Source organism: Ambystoma mexicanum, chromosome 1q (assembly GCF_040938575.1).
Source record: "Ambystoma mexicanum isolate Mex_15411 chromosome 1q, UKY_AmexF1_1, whole genome shotgun sequence".
Classification (NCBI taxonomy): domain Eukaryota; kingdom Metazoa; phylum Chordata; class Amphibia; order Caudata; family Ambystomatidae; genus Ambystoma; species Ambystoma mexicanum.
Window position 1 is genome coordinate 867,199,256 of NC_090922.1, and position 25,013 is coordinate 867,224,268.

The window sequence follows — 25,013 nt, forward strand, 5'->3', positions numbered from 1 at the left end:
GGGTCAATGGTGACCCTTCTGTGCACTATTGCGGCTGCCACCAGCCATTCTGATTAGATTGTCAATTGTAATCAAAAAGTTACAGGAGCAATGAGAAAGGGGATACTGTGGAACCTCTCAGTACTCTACATAAGGTGGGGTGTGCTGAAATCACAATAGAAAGATAGGAAGGATACTAAAAATCCCCCTGTCGTTGGGAAGGGAAATAACAGAAAATAAAAAGGGAAGCTGAAGGGGGTTGCAGCACAAGTTGGAGGATGGCATGTTTCCAAGAAAAAAGTTTAGAAATACAAAATTCCTCTCCAGGCGTACCTAGGATCGGTGGTCAGTCTCTGCCAGTTCTTGTATATGCAGATGACTCTGTCTTGATGGCGCGTACCCCGAAAGCATTGCAGGCTCTTGTCTCCGACTATTCTGACCTCATGGATGGGTTAGCCCTGGTAGTGAACGCAGCAAAGTCTGCTGTAATGGTCTGTTGGAAGGGAAGGCGCATGGTTAAATTCAGGGCCATGCACTGCACGTCAGTGTGATCCCCAGGGTCGATCATTTCAACTTCCTGGGGGTCAGATTCCCTGCCAACATTTGTGCCACTGCCCATATATCAAAACGGGCTGGGCGGTTTAAGCAGGCCCTGGGTGGGGTTACCAGGGCAAGGACCATGTTCAAAGCCAGATCAATTGATCTATTTCTTAAACTGTACAAAGGCAAGGCAGCCTCTGTGTCTAGATATGGTATGGAGAAGTGGGGCTAAGGCAATGTTGACGCTGTCCAAATATTGGAGAATAATTTTTTCAAGAAACTGTTGGGCCTGCCACCATCGGCTCAAAATGTTGGAGTATATATGGAGCTGGGTTGCAGGCCAATTGGGGATGTGGTCTCCTTGCAGCCTGTCCTGCACTGACCTAGGCTCTGGGCCAACAATGGAGCTACCCTCACTCACTAACTGATCATCTCTATGATTGTCAAAGACTTTCGGGTAGGATCCCCTGACTGAACCATGAAAAGAAACAACTGAGGGCAATCAATATCACATCTGTTCACGCCATGCAGTGCGCTTTCCCGATGCAAGACAAATCTGTGGTTCGCCCATTTCTATGACCCTATGAGTTCTAACAGAGAAAGTGGCGAGTTGCTGAAACCATAGAACAGAGGGTTAATGACCATCATGTCCCCCGGGCTGCAGAAATATTTGCTGTGGGAAGAATTCCCTACAGACTGTGCACTGGTAACTAGGGCACGGTTTAACTGTGTCCCGCCAAGGGCGGAGGTGGCGGCCTGGTCTGGGGGGGGATGCTTATCGGTCCTGCCCTCTGTGTGATGCGCCATATGAGGACCTTGCACACTTGATATTTATTTGCCCTGCTTATGCGAAAGCAAGAGGCTTTGTTCTGCGGCCCTTGTTGGAAATGGGGTTTGTGCGATATCGGCCTGCCTTAACTTACTTATTGTGGGCGACTCACCCCATGTGGGCTGGTGTCTGCTCACATACCTATAAACCGCACTTTATCTGAGGAAATGTATGTTAAATATTATGACATAACAAGTGAATATGTATGTTTATCTCTGTGCTGTGTTTCGAATAGGCTCTGGGTCTTTTTAGAGTTCTTATGGAAATGGTTCTTAAGGTAATGTATTTGTATTGTGTTCTGCATTTTATATTGTTTTTATGGAATGTAATTAGCATTTCCGAAATTAACATGATGATGACATACCATTTGTGTTTCTGGCTGCAATTGCACTGGTGGAATTAGCCCTGGCGCTAATTCCGCCAGATCTCAGCGCTAATTCTGCCGGCGATGATTCCGCCAGTGGTTATTCCACCAGTGGGATTAGCGACACATCCTTAATTCAGCATTGTGGCGAAAGTGGCGGTTATTCCGTTACCACCACTTACCGCCAATTTTGTAAGGAGCCCCGAGAGTATACACACAGGCCAAAGAAAAATGGACACACTAAAAGATATATTAAAATAATGGTATTTATACAAAGGTAAAGCTGATTCTTCAGAAAGGTAAGTAGAACAAGTAATGCAATATTTACAGTAGTGGTAGAATGGCAGTATGCAATTCAAAGGTAAGTAAAACCTTTCTGCAATAACTTTCAGAATATCTGTTTCAGGTACAAAGAAATAAAAAAAAAACAACATAAAGCAGGTAAATACTTGTAATAATTTCACAGAGGCCTTAAGCTTTAGCAGTCTATCCCTATCTAGTTATGAATATGTCGGGGTCAGATTGGCGGGTAAAGCAAACTAGGCACAAGCTGTAGAAAGTCCAAAAGTTCAAGAGGAAGTCTTCAGTAGCAAGTAAGTAACACTCTTCATTGGGAGAAGGTTCAGGGGCTTCGGAGAAGTCTCCCTGTAGGCACACAGGAGTAAGGCCTTGGCGAGCATGTATGGGCAAACTCCCAAACACACAAATCCGCACTCCAGCAACTCTGGGTAAATTCTACCAAGAGTCTCACAGTACCTTAAACGTGAAGAAAAGGATAGAGCATGATGTCCCCACGATGCAGCAGCAGGAGACCCAGTCACCAGATTCTTGGTTAGGTAGATGGAAGAAGGGACACTGGAATGGATCTTGCAGCAGCAGTCGAGTGAGGAGGCCCCAGGCAAAGGATGCTTCAATGTTCTGTGATTTTGGAGCCCTTTGGAAAACACCAGTGAAGAATGTCTATCGCCCGGTCGATTCCTCTCGCTTTCTCTGCCCTGCTGTCAGGTGAGGGGACTTCAAGGAGTGGAATCTTGCCTCTGGAGGTCCGGAAGGAGTCCACCAAAGTTTCGGGAGGATTTGATCTTCGGCAGATGATGCACTGCACAATGAGCACATGTCCCAAGGTATTGGCGTTTTGCAGCCAGTTAAGGTCACAGCTTGTGGTGAGATGGCTCGGAATGCAGGTCGTCTTGAGACTGATTGGACTCAACAGTTTAAGGGAGAGAGCTGACTTTTTCCGGGCTCTACTGATGCTTGGAAGAAGGGGTAGAGCACCAGAGATTACTCCGAAGGCATCTCTGGTTGTCTGGGGATGTCTCTCTTCTTCTCTCTCGTTGTTTCTTCAGTTCCAGTGTTGAGCTTGTCTTTAGCCTCAGGATCCATGCCTCTTATGCAGGAATCCAGCCAATGAGCACCCATGCATCATTCAAACTACGGGTGGTGGCTGTCCTTGCAGGACAGCCAGCCTCCCAGTTGGAACTGGTTCCAGGCATGCACAGCAGAAGACAAAGAACAGCAGAGTTTTGGAGTCTTCCCTCATTATTTCCTGTCCTCACAGAGACACTGGTGCCTTGGCAGGCTATACAAAGGGATCCCGCCGAAGATCAGCCCCCCGCCCCTCCCTGCACGGCAGAAGGACCAAGAAGTGACAAGCCATCTTGAATTGGTGAAATAAGAACACAGTCACTATTTTGGGTCAATGGTGACCCTTTTGTGCACTACCGCGGCTGTGAGTGCACAAAAGTATATAGGATACAACCACTACCACCAGCCATTCAGATTGTCACTGTAACCAAAATAATTACAGGAGCAGTGAAAAAGGACATACTATGTAACCCCTCAACACTCCACATAAGGTGGGGAGTGCTGATCTCACAAAAGAAAAGATAGGAAGGATACTAAATATCCCCCTTCCCTTGGGAGCATGTGTTCCCACAAGGGAAATAACAGAAAATGAAAAGGGAAGCCCAAGCGGCTCCCAGCAACACTGCACAGAGAGTTCTGTGTGATGCAAAAGTCAAAGACAGATTCCACAAAACTTGGAGGAAAGCATCCGTCCAAGAAAAAGGTATAAAAAGAAATACAAAAGTATCCCAAAGATAGAGTAAAAGATTGAGTGAGTTTGGAAAAGGGTTCCCACTAACTCAGGAGAAATTGCAGCAAAAGGTGCTGGGGGACTCTCATGTGAATGGGATTTCACATAAAAATGAAAATCTACCTAACAGACCTCTTTCTAGTTCCCAAATTCCAAGAGGGAGTGCATTGGGGTTCAGACTGATCCAAGACTTTAGACAGCTGAACTAATTTATCGTGAACATTCCTTTTTAGGGCAGTCACCTTTCATGCAATTCTCTCCTCAATTGAAGGAGCTTTCATTTTTGCAATCAATCTCCAAGACACCTACCTTCATTGAAAGATTCATTCCAGGCACAATGAATTCTTAAGATTTGTAATAATGGGAAAACTTTTCCAATTCAAAGTCCTTCCTCTTGCACTCTGATCTGCACCAAGCCTATTCACAAAATATCTGACTTTAGTGGTCGGATTCCTCAGGTGAAAGGAAGTTCACGTGTCTCCTTTTCTTGACAGTTGGCTAATAAAGGCACATTCACACGCAAAGATTGATTTGGACGTTCGGTTGCTGGAAGACACACTTGGGCTCTACGTTTGCAGGTGGAAAATCTCAACTGCAGGCAGATTCACTGATGCAGTTCATGGGAAGCTTTCTAGACTCTATTGTGAGAAAATATGACTCCTCTGCAAAGCGTTTGAAAGTTCAAGAACCTTTCCGCTGCTTTCGTTGACAACAAATGGGCATCGGTGAGGGAGGTGAAAAGACTAGAGCATGATGTCATCTTTAGTCATCAGGAATATTGATGTGATTGCTGATGACCTGTGTAAAGAGTGATGTCACTGATGATGTGTGATGTCATGAACAGTGTATGGCTGGGTGCAATTTAAGGTTTGCATTGGTAATCATAATTAGACAATTTCTGTGAGTTTCAGATTTTGCATTGTAATTATAACATCCCTTCAGCTAAAGATTTGTTTTTTCTGGAAATAGACGTGGGGAAATAAAAAAATATATATACACTTGAAATACTGCTTGTCAAAGTTAGAACATTCTTTTAGTGTACTCTGTCTCTGGCTTCAAACATGATGCAGATCTGTTTTATGAATTTGCTTTTTCGCAGGCTTCATTTGAGAGTTCACCATGATGACAAGCGCTATGAATGTGATGAATGTGGAAAGTCTTTTATCCGCCACGATCATCTTGCTAAACACAGAAAAATACACTCTGGTAAGAAGAGCTTTCTGATTTAGTCTACTTACATTATTTTCTGAATGAAGAATTAGTCTTAAATGTGGTCTGGCCAGTGGAGGTGTGTCATCTGCAGGTGATCATGGGGAATTTTCTTTGATGCCCATCAAAGTGGATGTTTTTCCACTTTGGTTTACATGGCATAACGTCTTTGCATTCTATTAGACATCGACTGAGTCCAAACCATATCAGGTGTGGCGTTTCAGATTAAAAAGAACTACTACATCAAGACTCTCTTCTTACGGACCCATGGGATAGCCTTGCACTAGGGGGCCAAAGGTGAAGTGCGTAATCTACGACAAATGTAGTCAGTCTCAAAAGGTTGTGCCAGGATAGATCTTCCGCTAAATAAACAGTCACAGCAACATAACCCAGTCCACTAAAAAAAAAACATAAAGGTGAGATGAATGTTTTCCCGGCAAAACCAGGAATAAATGAAGACGACCAACAAACTTTATGAATGGCACCATACACCAGAGGCTCTCTCTTGGACCATCTGTTGACCCATCCAACCTATGCATGTGAAAAAATCAGTCCAAAGGATTCAAGAAAATTGCGAAGTGTTTGGTAAACCTCTCAATAAAGTAAAAAAAGTGTCCACTTTAATTATTATAGTTAAACAATCTCAGACAGCGGTAAATAAAATAAGTGGAACAGCTACACTGATATTGCGAAGGAACCTACAAAGTTAATACATTTGCATAGTCAATGAACTAGCTAATTACTTACGAGATGATTGATCTTAGTACTTAACAACCATTAACACAAAACTGCACATATACCAGTAAAGATATGCTGTCAATTAAGGTCACCTACATAACGGTTTACTATGTCTAAGGGCTATAATCCTAATCCCCGAATTGTCGGCCGTAACCTTATCAAATTACGTTTCTAATACCCCCTCTCAGAGTTATCTCCTAGAAAAAAAATGTGCATTTTCAAAAGCAATTGCCAGTCCTTCAGAAAAAAATTCACAGAAGCCAGCACAACTTGAAACACAAATAATACACTAAATCCACATTCTCTCTAGGAGCAACAAAACCTGAATACACTGTTCCCTGTGATCTGACTGTGGATATTTCCTAGTCAAAGCATTAACTTTCAGATTAGTATGACCATGTAGATAATTAATAGTTAAATCCTAATGCGAAAGCATATGCCCACTGGGATTCAAGACTATTTTACAATTGTACCCACCAAAGCACCTTCACATTTCTGTGATACATTTTAATCTGAAAAAATAAGTGAGCTACAACTAGTGGACGCCTCCACTTACTTCAAACCTCCTTCATTGACGACAGCACTTTGGCAATAACCAAATAATTCCTTTCACAAAGAAAAAGTGCACAGACAAGGTCAAAGAAAAAGTGCTCTAAATGATTGTCCTCCTAAATGTGCAACAAAGCAGTGCCTATAATGCAGATTTTCAATACATTCCTTATAGAAAGTCATGATTCTATTAAAGACTCGGAGGCAAAAGATTATGCTCAACTCAACTTTTTACTTCTCGAGCAGCCAAGCAATTACTTTTACATAAACCAAACTATGAAATGAACTACAATATCCATGACCACAGGAGAAATTTGAAGTTAGCGTTTCATTGATTAAACAGTACCACGTGATCTCAACAGTACAATCACGTCCCCAAAAGTCCATTATACGTATCCCCATCTTCTTTCTATCTTCCTCTTTCTGAAGCTGGTCGACAACTGAAACTTGCATCCCAAACAGTAAACGCTTCATCTCTCTTATCAGCATCGATTACTCCTCATGTACCCACAGGCTTAGGCTCTGCACCTGTCAGAACATAAATTACAGTGAAGTAACCATTCCAAGATGGGTGGGCAATGGCAAATGTAACTGACACGTGAATTGACATAAAGCATTACATGATTAAGAACATATTTTCATGCATATCACAACTTAGCGATTGAAAGGGTGGAATAATCCTTCGCTTCCAAGTCTTCAATCATGATCATGACTTTCTATAACAAATGTATTGGAACTCTGTATTCTATGTCAAGACGCAGAGGCTCGGATTGTGCTTGTATAAAGCACTTGCCACCAACTTAGCCACCTGATCTACTGGTTTAAGATACGTTTTTAAAAGTCATCTCATTCGACCAATCAGCCGCCTTTAAAATATCTTCCAGACATGCTCCCATTTTAAATGCTGAGAATGCCATCGCCCCTCTAGTCGAGTGAGCGCCAACATGTTCCACATCAATTCCTGCTTGATCATTGCACCATTTGACCCATCTTGTTAATGTACCTGACGCTGCAGCTCTAAAAGGCTTCCTTATTGCTATCAAAAGTTGAGATTCTCCCATGGGTCTAAACTGCTCTGCCATGGCCTCATAAGCCTTCAAGCACCTGACTGGATATACTCTGTCGCTCTGGAAAAGCTGCATAATCTACAGTCCTGATCTGCGTTTTTGTCCTTTTTTTCTATGTAGAATGTAACACCTGTAGGTGAAAAGGATTTTCTGTCTACCTCCAAAGCATTGACCTCTGAAATCCTCTTGTATGAAATAAGACACCGCAGTGTGGCTAATTTCGCCCAAAGTGCTTTCCTGCATAACTCTTCGTTATCCGGCCATGCCTCATAAAATTTTAACACAATGCTCACGTCCCACAGCCTTGAATATTTCGGCGTCAGAGGTCTCATGCCCCTAATTCCTTTCAGTAACCTGCAAATCAAGGGATGTTCACCCACGGGTTTACCCTCGACGTATTTGTGTCCGGCTGAGATCGCCAACCGATAAGTGTTAATCGTTCTGGATGCTTTGGTCTGAGCGGCTTGATTAGCTAGGAAGTTCACCACATTAATTACATCTGCTCGAGCGGGATGTATCTCCCTCTCCATGCACCAACTACTCCACTTACGCCATGCAACTCTGTAAGCCTTCCCGGTCCCTTGGGCCCAAGATTCTCAGAACTCTTGAGCTTCTTCTGAAAGAACCGGCTTGGCCCAGGATCTCGTGAAATCACCCAGGCTGTCCGGTTCAGCCTGCCTGTCTGGACCAGTGGGTGACGCTCCCCTGCCAGACCCAGTACTATGTCCTGTCTGAGCGGCTGTAAAATTGGAGTGACGTAAGACATTTCCAGCAGGTCTGAGAACCAAGCCTGACCACTCCATTCAAGTGTCACCAGCACTACTCTCCCTCCCTGTCTCCTGACCTGAGCTAGCGTTCGTGCTATCATGGCTAACGGTGGGAACGTGTATTCCGTCGTTGGTCCCCAAACCTGGAGAAAGGCGTCTGTCACCCACGCTTCTGGGTCTGGTCTCCAGCTGTAAAACCTGGACAGCTTCCTGTTCAGTCTCGAAGCAAACAGGTCCGTCTAACATGGTCCTCTCCATCTCATAATCTCCTAGAAAACTGACTCATCCAGCTGCCAATCACTGGAGTCCTTCAGGTATCTCAAATTCCAGTCCGCTATCTGGTTCTGTGCCCCCGGTAGATGCTCTGCTGGTTTAGTGACTCTCCTCTGAAGGCATATATGCCAGATGTCCTTGGCTAGTTCTGCTAGCATCCTGGACCTTGTTCCCACCTCCCCCCCCACAGGTGGTTGATGTACGTGACCGCAAAGACATTGTCCATTTTGAGAAGGATGGCGCATCTTGCACCTTCCTGAGTCCAGCAGCGGACTGCGAATTAACCTACCAGCAGGTTGAGACAATTGATGTGGAGGGCTAGCTCCTCCTCTGACCACCTTCCCCCGGTAGACATTTCGCCACAACGGCTCCCCAGCCCCATCGGCTGGTGTCCGACTCTATCACGAGGTCCGGGGAGGAGCCAAATATCGCCCTGCCATTCCAGGTTTCCAAGTGATGATACCACCGATCTAGTTCCGTCTTTGCTTCTTGTATGATAGGGACTTTCTGATCGTACGACAGTCCCTGTCGGACATGCTCTATCTGTAGGCGTTTTAACGCCCGGTAATGAAGTGGTCTTGGGAAAATGGCTTGAATCGAGGATGACAGTCACCCTACCAGTCTGGCTGTCCCTCTCAAGGAAAGGCTTCCATCCTGGATTTACATCAATCATGATCTTCATCCCTATGGCTTTCTTCGCAGTTTTGAGAGTGAGAGGCCCCCAACCCTGCTGGCAAATCACCCAACAGAGTCAATAAAGGTACATCCCAGGAGGGAATAAAACCAAGACCAAGTGAGAGTACGATTAAAGGCTTTTATCTAAAGTTAGGGCAAACAGAATCTACTCTGCTCACGCTGAGAACGCTCTGCAGAAAACATGATACAAATTACATTTATACAGCTTTATCGTCATCGAACAAGGGGAAGGCCTAAGGGGCACAGAGTCAATCGGGATTGGACACTAAGAGTAGGCACCTATGGGTGCTATAAGGTCGATGATGGCTGATTGGTCCACGGGCACGTGACAAGATGATGTGGTGCGTAGGGTCAAACGTTCAGCTAGGCTCGTCGGTCCGGCATCCGTCGTTGATTCTCTGACATCCTATCTTAGCAACATTTGCCCTTGTGGCCACACATTCTCATCCATTCAGACTTCTGACCTGTTCGTCCGGCAGCAAGGCCAGTAGTTTGCACGTGTGAAAACAAGGCTCTGAAGCAAGCTTATTCATTACTGAACATGAATTATATGTCCCTATCAAAGGTATCACTCTCCTGTTCAAACATATTCAAATACTAGGTCAGGGTTAGGGGTTATGAGGTCAATGTATGGTTGGGGGTGTTCATTCAATATTGACAAGGGTAAGGTTGGAGTATATAGCTGTGATGACTGGGTTACAAGAGATGCATTTCATTCTAAACATGCACTTCCTTGGAGGGGGTTTGAGGGGCTGATGTCCAGACAACATAACTCTTTGCTGACGCCAGGGTGATCAGAGATGGGCTGAGGCCCCCTTTACAGTTCAGTCTCACACTACATAATGGCTGTAAGCCTTTCTAATTACACGTAACAGATTACCTTTTAACATGTGGCTAACTGGTTTACATTTGAGTTAAATAGGCTTGGGACATACTTTTATCTCTATACAACTGGCCAGTTTTATAACAGACAGACACAAACAGAGAGACACAGAGAGAGAGAGAGAGAGAGAGAGAGAGAGAGAGATTGTCGACGAATAACCACATAAGGACAGCCAAGGGCGACTAACTTCTATATTGTACTTTTCTGACATCGTACATATAATTACATTCAGTGTTGTCAAAAATGAGGTAGCATTGTGTGATCATGCACAGATCTATATTTCATTACACATTGTAATATTACAGTTAGTATTGTAAATGTTTCAGCATTATAAGTCGACATATATTCTGCTTTCAATATAGCAGGTTAGCATAGGAACTTCCAGTTACACACGTGTATGTATTTACATTGCTTATTCATAAACCTTCTTAGGTTGCCAGCAGGTATATATAATTTCGCACAAGATGAGAAGGCATGTTTTACTTTTATACAAGTCAAAGGGAAGATACGTTCACTGGTTTAAGGGTCTTTTTGATTGTTGACTTTGCTCTGGGGTGCACAGGGATTATGTTTTCATGGCCAGGGTCTGCGGGGTGCGGGGCAGATTTACGGAGACAGATAGCCCTTGCTCTGACCCTCGTTCTGGGCTGCATCTGAATCAATGAAGGGAGTCGGACAGCAAGTGATACAGTGTGGATTTTGTTGCATTCCTACTGCCAGCCTTCTCATGGGAACCAAGTAGTTATGTGGACGGCAGAGGGGAGGAGATGGGGGGAGAGTTGCGCTTGCTGTACACGCTTGGCAGGGATGGCTGCAGGCTGGAGTGGAACCATAATAGCCTTTTTGCTATTTGAAAACTGAGTCTGTGCGTTAGAAAATGGAGTCTTTCGTACCCCTGGTTTTGCCATACAAGGGTGTGCGCGGGGGTATTGCAGCACCCAGAGATATTCTTGTACGAAAGGGGTCATGGTTCCCGGAGGTGTTCCCGCATGAGTGCCCCAGGGCCGGGGCCCTGGACCTGAAGCAGCCATGGCTGGGCCCACCCGGGAAGCATAGGAATAAAGGTGGGGGTGGGGAGGGGACTCCAGGGCCCCCTCCTTCCACTCATTCTTCTGGCATTGCGAGATTACTATCTTGATAACACAAAAACCTAGTATTCTCCAGCATGGGGTCTGGCATGGATTCACATGCTCATGAATATTCCCCGTCAGGCTGGGAATCCTCGGTAAAGAAAAAATCAGTATCAGTTTCGTTTCTGATCTGTCTTTCTTAGTAGTAACCAATCACTGATCTCTGGGTCATACTGCCCCAGCCAATGACTGCCCTCTCCCTAAGCCCCGCCTCTGGCAGCCATCCTCAGATTTTTACCGCACGCTCAAGTGTTGGGAGTCCTCGTGTTTAGCTCTCGAGTTTTTTACTGCGTTTTCACGCTTTTTCAGGAGATTTTCTCATTTTCCGTTTCTACTTCCGATAACGGAGACCCGTTTCGGAATTCTTCTACGCCCCTCAAGGGTGAAGTTTTCATCGAGTTTACGCTTCTTGGAGGATTCCGGAAGATCTGCGGCCTACCTCAACGGACATGGCCCAGGACAAGGGAAGCTCGACGCCCGGATCCAAGCTGTTCAGGAACTGCCCTGGATGCGGATTATATAACGTTTTCAAGGAGGACGAGTATTTGCGATGTCTCTACTGCCTTCATGAGGATAAGACGCACGTGGAGAAAGACTGTGCGTTCTGCAAGAACCTTTCGAAACGGACCAAACAAGATCGTCGTTCTCTCCTCGCCACCTGGCTGGAGAAGGGCACAGCAGGTGAAAAGGCGAAGAAGAAGTCTGAGCGGGCTTCTAAGTCCTGTGAGGGCACCCCAGGGACGGGGGCCCAACAGAAGGCCAAGCACCGCGAGTCCGCGGGCACCGGGAGCGCCAAAAGGTCGGGCTCTTCGGTTGCCAAGCAGGGCGCTACTTCCCCTGCACGTTCGACCACGAGCCAGCGCTCTGGTTCGGGGAAGAGGAAGTCCTAGATCCCGGGTAGGCCGCTGGAGCAGACCCGGTCGATCTTGAAGGGGGAGCGAGGCGCTGACCCTCCCCCCCCAAGGCGAAGGCCCAGGACGCACCTAAGGTGGTGAGGGCTTTGATCCACCCGGCTAAGGCCTCTACCGAAGTGGTTGCTGCGACCCTGGCGGAGCCGGCTGAGACTACGCCAGTGGAAACAGCCTCTGGGCCCAGAGTATCCCTGCCACCGCAGAGGGAATCCTCTTTCCAGCCCATCGCTAAGATCCCCGTGAAGCTCCCGGCTGAAAAAGAGGGGGGGCCGGTGGCCATTACAGACTCGGAATCAGCCTCTGAGGAGGAACTGGTGGAAACCGAGAAGAGCCTCAACGAAAGGTCCATAGGCCTAAACAAGAGGTTCATAAGCCTCAATGAGAGGTTGGAGAAGGTTCGATCCCAGGGGACGGTTCCCGCTGATGTGATCAAAGAAGCGACGATGATGACGAACAGGGCCCAGTGGAGCAGCCACCCTGTCTGTCGCAGCTATTGCCCGAGCCCCAGGATAGCTTGGCGGCCATTTTGTTGGCAATCCAACCCGACGGAGGAGCCAGAACCAGGCCCGTCGGGAAGCCCTCCGAACAAGCGGAGGAGAGTCCAAACCGCTCCGCCCTTCGTACCTGCGAGACCGGTGGACCCCTCATCCCCCTCGCCGGACCCTAGAGAGGATACGGCGACGGGAATGGACGAAGACGGCGGCGATGACACAGCAGACATCCCGTCGTCGTCCCCCCCCGCGGGCATCTCCAGCAGAGGTTGGCTCTTTCCACGCCATGATAACCAGGGCATCCAAGCTCTTCCAGCTCTACCCTGAAGAACAGAAAAAGGAGGGGTTTCTGTACCAACGACGAGAGGCCAAGAGGAAGACGGTCCTCGCAGTGCCTTTACTCGACGACATCTGGGACGAGGGGCTTGCTGTCCTCAAGAACCCTTCCACGACACCCGCCAAGAGGGACAGGTACGAGAAGAAGTACCGAGTCCCTGATGCCGCCCCCTTATGCCTCAGGGCCCAGCCCACGCTGGACTCGGTCGTCTCGGCAGCGGCTAAGAAGAAGGCAGCGGGTGCGGCGGCTTCAACTTCCACTTCCCCGCCGGACAGCGAGGGCAAGAAGTTGGACTCTATGGGACGAGTCATCTCGTCGGCGGTGACGACAATTAAGGCGGCCAGTGCATTAGCGATCGTAGCCCGCTATGATGGGGAGCTCTGGTTCAAGATAGCTCCCCTGCTAGACTTACTGCCTGATAACAAAAGGGCGGAGGCCCTAGAAATTCTGCAGGAAGGCGAGGTGGCGTCGGATCACGCCATAACGGTGCCAACGGACATTGCCGATACCGGATTTTGCCAACTGGGCAACGGAGTTTGCCTCCGACGACGAGGATGGTTCAAGGCGACAGACTTTCGCCAGGACGTCCAGACCAGAGTGTTGGACATGCCGTTCGACGGCAACAACCTTTTTGGTAAAGCGGTGGACGAGTCTCTACAGGCCATCAAGACCGACTCGGAGACGGCCCGGTCCCTTGGGGTGCTCCAACAGCGACGGCCCTTTCGGAGCTCTGGAGGCAGACAGGGTGCCTCCAAAGGATCCAGCGGTGGCTCCTCCACTTACCGCCAGGCGGCCCACTCGTCTTCCCAGGAGGCCTACAGAGGTTGCGGCAAGCAAGGGGGATTCCGCCGTCGTCGCCAAGGAGGCCAAGGCGGCAAGGCTGCCTCCAAGCAAGACTGACCTGGCTGGGTTGTCGGGCCCCCACCGAAGCACCCCGGTGGGAGGCCGGCTGACGAAGTTCGTCAGAGTGTGGTAGTCCATCTCCACCGACCGTTGGGTGCTGGACACCCTGGCCAACGGGCACTCGCTGGAATTCCAAAAGAAGTGCCCTTGCATTCCTCCCGTGGCCAGGAAGGAGAATCACGTCCCTCAACTGCTGTTGGAGGTAAAGGCGATGCTCAAGAACGGTGCCATCGAGCTCGTCCCCAGGAGGCTCCGGGGCTCTGGAGTGTACTCCAGGTACTTCCTCGTCAGAAAGAAGACAGGCGGTTGGCGCCCCATCCTGGACTTGCGTCGGTTAAACAAATGCATCAAGGCGCAGAAATTCAGGATGGTCACCCTCCAGCATGTGCTGGGACAGCTGGAGGAAGGCGATTTCCTATCGTCGTTGGACCTGAAGGATGTTTACTTCCACATCCCCATCCTAAAAAGGCACAGGAAGTTCCTCAGGTTCGTGGTTCAGGGACGCCACTACCAATTCAGAGCCCTACCGTTCGGATAAAGTCGGCACCCAGGGTTTTCACCAAGTGCCTGGCACCAGTGGCGGCGCGACTGCGCCTGCAGGGGATCCACGTCTACCCCTACCTGGACGACTGGCTAATCCGGGCAAGGACAAGCGAACTCGCCGTCGAACATACGGCGAGCACTGTCCGGTTACTCACGGAGCTGGGGTTCGCCATCAACTACCCCAAATCCCACCTGGTTCCATCGCAAGTAGCACTGTTTCTGGGAGCGAAGCTCGATACAGTGGGGCAATTGGCCTCCCCTTCAGAGGAGAGGACCAAGACCATCCTGGGCAAGGTTCGGCGCCTGTTAGCCACGGACGTGGCCAGGGTGAGGTCCATCAAGTCCTTTCTCGGGATGATGTCCTCATGCATCTACCTTGTACCCCTTTGCAGACTTCGGATGCGTCCGCTACAGGAGTCCCTCGACGCCCGCTGGTTTCAGGCGACGGGCTGCTTTGAGGACAGGATCCCTCTCGTCGGGCGATCCTATGGTGGGGCACCGGGCTCACCTCACTACAGGCACGGACTTTCAAACCCCGTTGTTTCAGGAGACGGTGACGACGGACGCCTCTCTGGAGGGTTGGGGGGCCCACACCAGAGATCTCCATGCAAGAGGCCTTTGGCTCTCGTAGGAGGGGTCTCTCCACATCAACATCCTGGAGCTCAGAGCAGTGTTCTGGGCGCTCAAGTTGTTCCTTCCGTCCCTCAAGGACAAAGTGGTGAGGATCTTCACCGACAACACCACCACGATGTTCTACATAAGGGAGCTGGGGGGCACCAGATCTCCAGCCCTATCCAAGGATCTGTGGCACTGGGCCGTCGTCCAGGGGGATGTTTCTGGTTCCCTTCCACTTGGCAGGAATAAAAAACACCATCGCCGACTCACTCAGCAGGGTGCTGCACTCGTGCCATGAGTGGGAATTGCGCCAGGATCAAGTGGATCGGCTCTTCCAACGATGGGGAAAAATCCCAGATCGACCTGTTCGCGACAGCGATGAACTCCAAGCGCCAGAGGTTCGCCAGCAGGTTCCCACAGCCGAGGAGCATGGGCGATGCTTTCTCGTTCCCTTGGGACGGCCTGTTTCTATACGCGTTACCTCCCTTGCATTTGTTGCTCCGCCTCATCAACCTGCTCAAGAAGACCAGGTGCAGGATGATCCTCTGCGCACCGGCGTGCCTGAGGCAGATCTGGTTCCCAGACCTTCTGAACTTGTCAACGTCCCCACCAGTCAAGCTGCTGGCGGACGCAGATCTTTTCTCCAGAGAAGGAGGTGCCATTCTCCATCACAACCCACAGTCGCTGAACTTGCAGGCCTGGCTCCTGCGGCACTAGAGTTTGGAGGGTACGATATACCGGCTGATTGCAGAGAGGTTCTTGCAAAGGCCAGGGTGTCCTCAACTCTCAAGTGTTACGGTCATAAATGGAAGAGGTTCTCTGTCTGGTGCCGTGCACAGAAGATTAACCCTCTGCGGATTACGGCCCCTCAAGTACTGCCGTACCTACTGTCGCTGGCCAAAGCTGGACTGGCTCACGCCTCCATCAAAATACATCTGGCTGCCATCTCCCGATATACCAGGACTACGGGACGGGCGTCCTTGTGGTCTCATCGCCTGGTGAAGGAATTTATGAAGGGACTATTCCGATTGTTCCCGCCGGTGAAGGCTCCTGCCCCGGCGTGGGAGCTTAATGTGGTGCTGACCAGGCTCATGGGGGCCCCATTCAAGCCTATGCATTTGGCGCCTTTGAAGTTCCTGTCATGGAAAACAGCATTCCTTGTGGCCATCACCTCCGCACGACAAGTGGGAGAGATCCAGGCCCTATCTTGCAAGCCTCCATACTTGACTTTTCATGACACAAGGGTGGTGTGCTGAGGACGCACCCCTCCTTCATGCCCAAGGTGCCGTCGGACTTCCACATCAACGAGCCCTTGGTGTTACCAGTTTTCTTCCCGTCGCCTTTGACACCGGCCGAGAGGACTTTGCTCTCGCTGGATGTAGCGAGAGCGCTGAAGTTCTACGTGGACCGCACGAAGAGTTTTCGGAAGACATCACAACTGTTTATGAACTTTGGGTCTGTGAATCAAGGGAAGGCTCTCTCCAAAACTTCCATTTCCAGATGGCTCTCCGGCTGCATCATTCACTGTCACCGGTTGGCAAACCGACTGCAGCCCGGCCATCCGAGAGCCCATTCGACCAGAGTGATGGCTGCTACCACGGCGTTCCTGTCTGGTGTACCCCTGCTGGACATCTGCAGAGCTGCTACGTGGAGGTCGACGCACACCTTCATGAGATTCTACTGCGTCGATCGGGACTCCAGGGAGGAGTCCAGGGTCGGCCAAGCACTACTGCGCAACCTGTTTGCCTAAGGTGAGCCTGGTGAGGAGGTAAGAATTGCTTAATGTTGAGTTTGTATGTGATGCTTAATATTGAGCCTTTGCCACCTCCCGTGGTTGTGCATGCGTATACTGCTATGTATTCTTTTATTCATGAGCATGTGAATCCATGCCAGAGCCCATGCTGGAGAAGGAACAAGTTACTTACCTGTAACTGTTGTTCTCCAGCATGGGTCTGGCATGGATTCACATGCAAACCCTCCCACCTACCCCTCTGCGGCTCTTCACTTGGTCATACTGCCACTTGGCGTTCTACCAAATCTGAGGATGGCTGCCAGAGGCGGGGTTTAGGGAGAGGGCAGTCATTGGCTGGGGGCAGTATGACCCAGAGATCAGTGATTGGTTACTACTAAGAAACACAGATCAGAAACGAAACTGATACTGATTTTTTTCTTTACCGAGGATTCCCAGCCTGACGACGGGGAATATTCATGAGAATGTGAATCCATGCCAGACCCATGCTGGAGAACAACAGTTACAGGTAAGTAACTTGTTCCATATCATCACTAGCAGGGCTCCCAGAAACTTGAATATGTCTGCCATCCATTGTGGGACCCAATAGAATAGTGATCCGAACCAGCTGTCATCAACTTCGTCAGTTTCATCGATCATCTGGTTCGGTAGCTTTGCCAGCATACCTGTGGCTTCTGTTAAAGTTCCATTTTCCTCATCGTGAGAAGGTATGAATGTGAAACATGATTCTCCCATTTTTTTGCACAAACTCCTCCATCCATGGCTGTGATCATGTCAAGGACATATCTGTTCTGGAGAGTCATTAGTCGGATGGCTCTTAACTCTTCCTTAATCGCATTGAATCCTTTTATGGTCGTGTTGATGGTCTGCAGTAACTCCCATTTGGTTATCTGCACCCATTTAGTATTTACTCCAACTTGGATTCTTGGCATAAAAATCATTGTGAACACTGATGAGGTGAGCCTGAACAGCCTGTGTTCATATGGGATTGCATGAAATGCTTCTTCTGATTTAGCAGAGAAATCATTTTATCTCTTCATTCGCGTCAGCAGTTCCACAGATATCTTCTTTCTCAGGTGAGCATCTGCTTTCGGGAAACTATCAATATTCAGGTCACTTTTCGGGATCACCAATGCTGGAACGTGGACGTTCACTATTGTGCATATGCCTCCCCTGTCTCTTGGCAGTCTGATGTATGCTTTGGATCCACACGCCCAATAATGATCCATAATTACTGCACTTCCATGCACCATCCCTGGAGCATCAAAGACTCGTCCACAGTTCTGATTCTCTCCCATCTTTCTTGTGCCATTATTCCTGAAGTAGAACTTTAGGCTTTCTAGGGGCACTATCTGCAAGGGTCCTTCCTCTGTCTTGGACCCATGTCAGTAGTTTTGAAAGTTTTGGCCACAATGTCTTGCATCCGTTTTGCACTATGTTGATGGTGGGCTCGTAGTGACCGAAGACCATCCATGCTCGGCATATCACTACTCCTTTCTCCCATCCGTCTGGTGAAAGCACTGTTTCCCAAATTTGCATTTGGGCTCGATTCTTCCATCTCCAAGCTTCTTCTGGAGTTTTTCCTTGGACATTTAGCTGCTGGTTTGCCTCTCTTCTGATCTCTGCTCCTTTAACTCTAGGCTTCTCATATCTGATCACAATGTGTTTTGTCTTTCCATTGTTTCTTGTCTTTATGTCCTGGACATAATCATCTTCATTTGGATCAATTGCTTCAGTTGCCCACTTCAGTGAGGCATCACTACCCATGAACTGGCCTCTGGTCTTGCACATTGCTACGTGTGACATACAATGTGCTGTCTGGACATCGAATTCTACAGCTACGAAGATCTTGGACTTCCCCATGCTGTATGGTAGGAGTGCGCAAACAAAGCATTCCCCTTCTGAATTTCGTCTTCCAACTTCTTTCATGTGCTGATACCAAATGTTGTTTCCCAGATGTACTGTGCTGTCCAGGTAGTCATTCAGTTCATTGTCATCTCCATGCATGCTTCTCTTGATTCTTAGTGTTTTCCTGTTTTTTGCTATAACTACATCCCTGAATGCATCTATATGGCTTTTTCTTGCTGGAGGATTCTCAGGTATCCTGGTCCATGGTGCAGGCCTCCCCATCTGCGCCATTTGAGTGGATAATGGTCTGGCAGGTCTTTCTTTCTCTTCATACATCTTTCTTTGTCGGGCTAGAAATGTTTGTAACATTTCTGGCATTGGTCTAGTATACGGTTGTACTGTGGAAGTGGTACGTGTCCCTTGTGTTGGAATATATAGATTTGGTGTTAGGCAGAAACCTGTGCAGTTCCCTTGGGGAACACTGCAAAAGATTTAAGACTACAGGTAGAGCAGTAAACCCCTTTGGTAGCAGTCTGTACCACCCAGATTTACCTGGTAGCTGTGGCTGAGCAGTCAGACTTCTCTCAAGAAGAGTTAGGCAGTATGCAAAGTATACACAATATGTACCAACATACAATAGCACAAGCAAACACTGACCAGAGCTTGGTTTCAAAAGTATATAGTTATTTATTTAAAATACACATAAGTTAAAAACACTCTAGCAAAATATAGTAAACACTTCAAACACAGTTACAAAGAAAGTAGATTCAATCCTTTCTCCTATCTAGACAATTCTAGGTTAACACCACTTAATTAAAACAGAGGTGAGTGCTTAACGTTAGATGACACTCTAGTAGTTTCCAAGAAAGGGAGAGAAAAAGCAGAAATGGGTTAAACACACCACTCTAAGGTCCAGAACACTTGCAATAGGCTCAAAGAAGCACAAAGTCACAGGTGAGCAAAAGCCACTAGGCAGGGCCTACTCTTAGAGTAGCCGGAGCGAAAATGTGCCCAAGATCACACTGTTATTAGGGATTCAAAGTCTTGCAAAGAGTTAGACAAGAGTGTAGAGTGGTTTAGAAAGTTTAGCCAGGGTGTCCCAGGCTCTCCCAGGTTCGAAAGCCGGGGGCTAAATCTACCCCGTACAGTCGGTAGCAAGGGAAGCCAGGCGGAACACGGTACCTTAAGCGGAAAGGATCCTCCAGCGGTGGCAGTTGTTCCAGGCAGTGGCAGCAGGGCTCGACGTCGGTCAGGGGAGAAGAAGTTCTCGCTGAAGAGCAGAAGAAGAGGGTCGTTGCACTGCCCGGGAAGAAACCAGCCGCGGAGTCCTCCGGTTAAAGGGTCGTACCGACTTTCGTGGTTGGGGTAAAAGTGGTGGGGTTCCGGTTGCCGGGGTGCTTGGCACTGGCAAGGCGGCCACGAGATACCTCGAGAAGCGAAAAGAAGGCGAAAACTGGTTGTCCCCACCAGTCAAGGGAAGGAGCCACTCCGTTAAGAGTTCTCCTCGGTCGTCGGGAAAAAGTGGTGAGACGGTTCAGCAGGGCTCCACCGGGTGGTGTCGTCGAAGCAGGTCGGCTCAGCCCTTCCCTCGTCGGATTCTTGGTCCTGTGGCGACTTCTGAAGTCCCAGTCCCCAAAGCCCTGCTTTTATGCAGCAAACCCCCATTCACCCAGCCTAGCTGTCACTCAAACATGCTAAGTGGTGAGCCGGGCGGCTCACCACTTGGGCCAATCAGGACGGAGTGCGACTTGAGTTACCAAGGTAACTCAGTCCAGGGTGCCTAAATCCCCCTCCACCCCTCCTAAGTACCCCAGACAGAGTGGCACCACTTTGGAGGGCTTCTGTGGAGAAGCCCGCCAAAAGTGGAACAAAGGGCTCCACTTTGGGTCAGAGTTACAGAGGCGAACACCAACGCCATTTTAGAATCAAGTTTTGGCAAAAAGTCCCAACCGGAGTTATAAAAATAAATATATAAACCGGCGGTATGTTTAAGGCTACCGTAAATAAATAATTAAATGTGTTAGCCTAAAACAATGGGAAATCCCATAGGAAAATATTCGCGGTTGAATATAAAACGTAGTTTCCACTGCCACCAGCCAAAACTCGATCAGGGGGGACGGAGACGTGCCCCCTCGACTAACAGACCCTGGGGCAATCGAATTGCCCCAGCCAGTACGTCCACAATAGGATGGTTTGTACTGGTTCTGTTCAGGATTCAAGACTAGCAAAGTCTTTGGTGACTTTACATGCCCTGGGAGACAGTAGTCAGTCCCAGGGTATGGAGTCTATGTTGGGGAGTCCCTAGGACACCCCTGGGTCACGGCACAGAGGGTGCTGTGTAACCCACATCACAAAAATACATGAGGCCCTATGGAGTAAAAGACCCCATAGCCCATTCAACACAAGGTTTGTCCAAGATAACACAGTTCAACATGTCCAGGAGTGAGGGTAAAAGAGTCTCACTCTTGGCAGGAGAAAAATTAAACCCCAGAAATCCAGCAAAGCTGCTGGGGGACTCACTAGGTAGGGAAATTCAGCCTAAACAGAGAATTCTCCCTAACACTCGCCCCCCCCAGACTAAGGGACAGGAGGATTTAATCCACTCCTGGATGAACCTCATACCTCTAGTCGATGATATACATCCTAGAGAGTCCATCAGCATTTTGATGGTGACACCCTGACCTGTGCTCAATGGTGAAATCAAACCCTTGCAGGCAGATTGACCATCTCAATAGTTTTGGATTTTCCCCTTTCATTTGCATTAACCATCTCAAGGGTTGGTGGTCAGTCTGAATAACAAAAGTAGAACCATACAAGTATGGCCTAAACTTCTTCAGTGCCCACACAATAGCAAAGCATTCTCTTTCGATAGTTGCCCACCTTGTCTCAGGATCCTTCAGTTTCCTACTGATGAAGCAAATGGGGTGCTCCCTACCCTTCTCATCCAGTTGGCTTAGAACTGCACCTATACCTACATTGGAAGCATCAGTTTGTACAATGAAAGGTTGGTGGTAGTCAGGAGCTCTCAACACTGGAGCTTGGCAAAGAGCTCTCTTCAGTTTTTCAAAGGCCTGATTGCACTCCTCATTCCATTTTACCTTTTTAGGGAATTTGGGAGAGGAAATTACATTCAGTGGAGAAGCTATGGTCCCATAGTTCTCAATGAAATTCCTGTAATATCCAGTGAGGCCTAGAAAAGCTCTCACTTGGGTTTGAGTAGTTGGTGTTGTCCAATTTTGCACAGCTTCAATCTTGCTGGGCAAAGGCCTTATTTCTCCACCTCCTACCTCATGTCCAAGGTAGACCACTTTACTTTGACCAATCTGGCACTTACTGGCTTTGATTGTCAACTGGGCCTGTTCCAGAGCCTGCAACACATGTCCTAGGTGGTTCACATGTTCTTCCCAGGAGTGGCTGAAGACTGCAATGTCATCCAAGTATGCCATGCAGAAATCTTCCATCCCAGCCAGAACTTGGTTCACCATCCTTTGGAATGTGGCAGGTGCATTTTTTAGTCCAAAAGGCATGACCTTAAACTGGTACAAGCCAACTGGGGTCGAAAATGCAGTTTTCTCCTTGGCATGGTCTGTCAGGGCTATTTGCCAATAGCCTGACGTCAGGTCAAATGTGCTGAGGTACTTGGCTGCACCAAGTTTATCCACCAACTCATCTGTCCTGGGCAAAGGGTGGGCATCAGTCTTGGTGACTGCATTTAGAGCTCTATAGTCCACACAGAATCTCAAGTCTTTGGATCCTGCCTTTGGTACTAACACAACTGGGCTAGACCATGGACTAGTAGAGGGCTCTATTACCCCGAGATCAAGCATCTTCTTGACCTCTCCTTTGATGTGGGCTCTGATATGTTCTGACATTCTGTATCCTCTGCTTTTGACTGGCAGACAGTCACCAGTGAGTATCTCATGCTGGCCCCAAGGGGTCAAGCCTGGTGACAGTGAGAACAGGGAGGCAAACTGATTTAACATAGATTTGCACTCCTCTTGTTGCTCAGGTGTCAGGTCTGAAGAGAGATTGACTCCTTCAACTTTTTCATCTAAAGGTACACCTCTGAGGAGATCAGGGAGAGATTCACTCTCTTCCTCCTCTGCAGCTGAAGCTAGAAGCAAGGCTCCTACATCAGGTCTGGAGATGTAGGCTTTTAGTCGGTTGGTGTGGAAGACTCTAGGAGCTTCCCTGGGTCTGCCCAGATCCACCAGATAGTTGACCTCTCCCAGTTTTCCCACAACCTTGAAGGGTCCCATCCATTTGTCTTGCAAGGCCCTCTGCCTTGTTGGGAGCATAACTAGAACTAGCTGGTCTTGAGTAAACTCAACCATGTTAGCCTTCTGGTCGTGCCAATGTTTGACCAGGGCTTGACCAGCTTTCAAGTTGTCACTTGCTTCTGCCATCATGTGTGACATTCTCCTCCGGAGACCTATCACATAGTCAGTCACTCTGACTGGCTTGAGGGGAGGAGCACCTTCCAACCCTTCCTTAATCAGGGCCAATGGACCTCTGACTGGATGGCCATAGAGAAGCTCAAAGGGAGAATAACCTACTCCCTCCTGAGGGACTTCTCTATAAGCAAAGAGAAGGCATGGCAGTAGAAGGTCCCACTTTTTCTTAAGGGGTTCTTCCAAAGCACCTATCATGCTCTTCATGGTTCTGTTAAACCTTTCAACCAACCCGTTTGTCTGAGGGTGGTAGGCGGTTGAGAACTTGTAGGTAACTCCACAGGTTTTCCACATGGCCTTCATGTAGTGGGACATAAAGTTTGACCCCCTGTCAGAGATTACCTCCTTAGGAAACCCAACCCTGGTAAAAATACCAAGGAGGGCCTTAGCCACAGCCGGAGCTGTAACAGTCCTCATAGGAATGGCCTCAGGGTACCTAGTAGCATGGTCTACTACAACAAGGATAAACCTGTTGCCTGAGGAGGTTGGAGGATCAAGGGGACCAACAATGTCAATCCCTACCCTCTCAAATGGGACTCCCACAACTGGGAGAGGCACTAAAGGTGCCACATTCTTGGAACCAACCTTACCAGAAGTCTGGCAGGTATGGCAGCTCTTACAATATCTATCTACTTCGGCCCCCATCTTTGGCCAATAAAAGTAGAGTGAGAGCCTTTCCTTGGTCTTCTTGAAACTCAAGTGGCCAGCCAAAGGTATCTCATGGGCTAGTTGTAAGAACTGTTGTCTGTTTTCTTGTGGGACTACAAGGCGTTTGTAGTCTCCAGGTTCAGACTCAGTGGGTTCACTGTAGAAGAGGCCATCTTCCCAGTGCAACCTATACTTCCCAGGCTCTTGCCCATCAGCTTGAGAAGCTGCCTGGTGGCGGAGACCTTCCAGAGTTGGACATTCTCTTTGCCCCTTACGAAAAGCTGCCCTGCTAGGCCCACCTTCTGCCAGTAAAGACTGCAGCTCAGGATGGTCCTCAGGGTCCAAATCTCCAATAAGGTTGGGGCCTCCTTCTAGCTCTTCCTCAGAGTCTAGCTCAACCACACAGGGTTGTACCTCCCTCTCAGCCTCAGCTGGAGGTGGAGTTACAGGTGTAACTTTGGACAACCTAGGGGAAGTCCTTGTTGGAAGCACTGGAGTGCTTGCTGCTGGCTTTTTCCTAGGAGTCTTGGGTTGCCCCTTTGCTCCTGATCTGGTAGTTACTGCAGTAAGTTGCTCCAGTGGTAGAGGAGTGATTTCTGTCATCATCTCCTGAGATAACCCTCTCAGGGTTTTCTCCCTTGCAGGTTTTGTGAGTTCCTGGAACCTTTTGCTAGGAGGTCTGGGGGTATGAGATACAACTCCAAGAGCTTTGAGGTCATTACCCAACAGAACCCTACCTGGCACTTCACATTGTACACTGACAGGTATTTTTACAGCCATATCATTACATTGGATGAGAACTGGTAACTGGGGACACATCTGCACAGGCCCACCAGCTAACTTGGTGAGGCATTTGGGTGCCTTAGCAACATCCTCTGCCTTGAAAAATGATTCATCCACCACAGTTATGCTGGCTCCAGTGTCCCTAATGGCAGGAGTCTCCTGACCATTCACCTGGACACTGTCCTTATAATACTCTTTAGTATTATCTGGGATAGAGTTATAGACATCTAAATTCTGTTGCTCCCACAACCCCAGAGAGACTAAAGAAACACTAGCTGAGACTCCAGTGGGTTCATCAGCTAGTAATAGAAAGTTTCCACTTGCCATATGTACTTCCTCTTCTGGAGCGAAGGCTAAGGAGGCAAGCTGGACCCCTGAAGGTTTACCCTTACATCTGGGATCTCCTTTCACATGGTCAGTAGCCTTACAAACAAAGCATGAGCCAAAGGCTCGCTGGAATGGAGGCTTGTTCTGACCTCCTTCTGGTCTGGGACCAGAAGGTACACTAGCCTGATTTGGTTTCCCTTGTGGCTTACCCTTATAGTTTTGTTTGGGGCCCTCTTTGGAATTTGTAGTATTAGAATTCTCTTTGGGGTCCTTCTTAGACTGTTTTT

The 25,013-nt window shown here is 48.4% G+C and overlaps 1 protein-coding gene across 2 annotated transcripts in view; it reads left to right on the top strand.

The window, feature by feature from the left end:
- ZBTB41 (zinc finger and BTB domain containing 41) overlaps window positions 1-25,013 on the top strand; it is a 744,921-nt gene that overhangs the window by 468,034 nt on the left and 251,874 nt on the right. For both annotated transcript variants that reach the window (XM_069641521.1, XM_069641522.1), the window contains one exon: window positions 4,907-5,013. In XM_069641521.1, coding sequence (XP_069497622.1) covers window positions 4,907-5,013 — 107 coding nt within the window. The remainder of the gene's footprint in view (window positions 1-4,906; window positions 5,014-25,013) is intronic.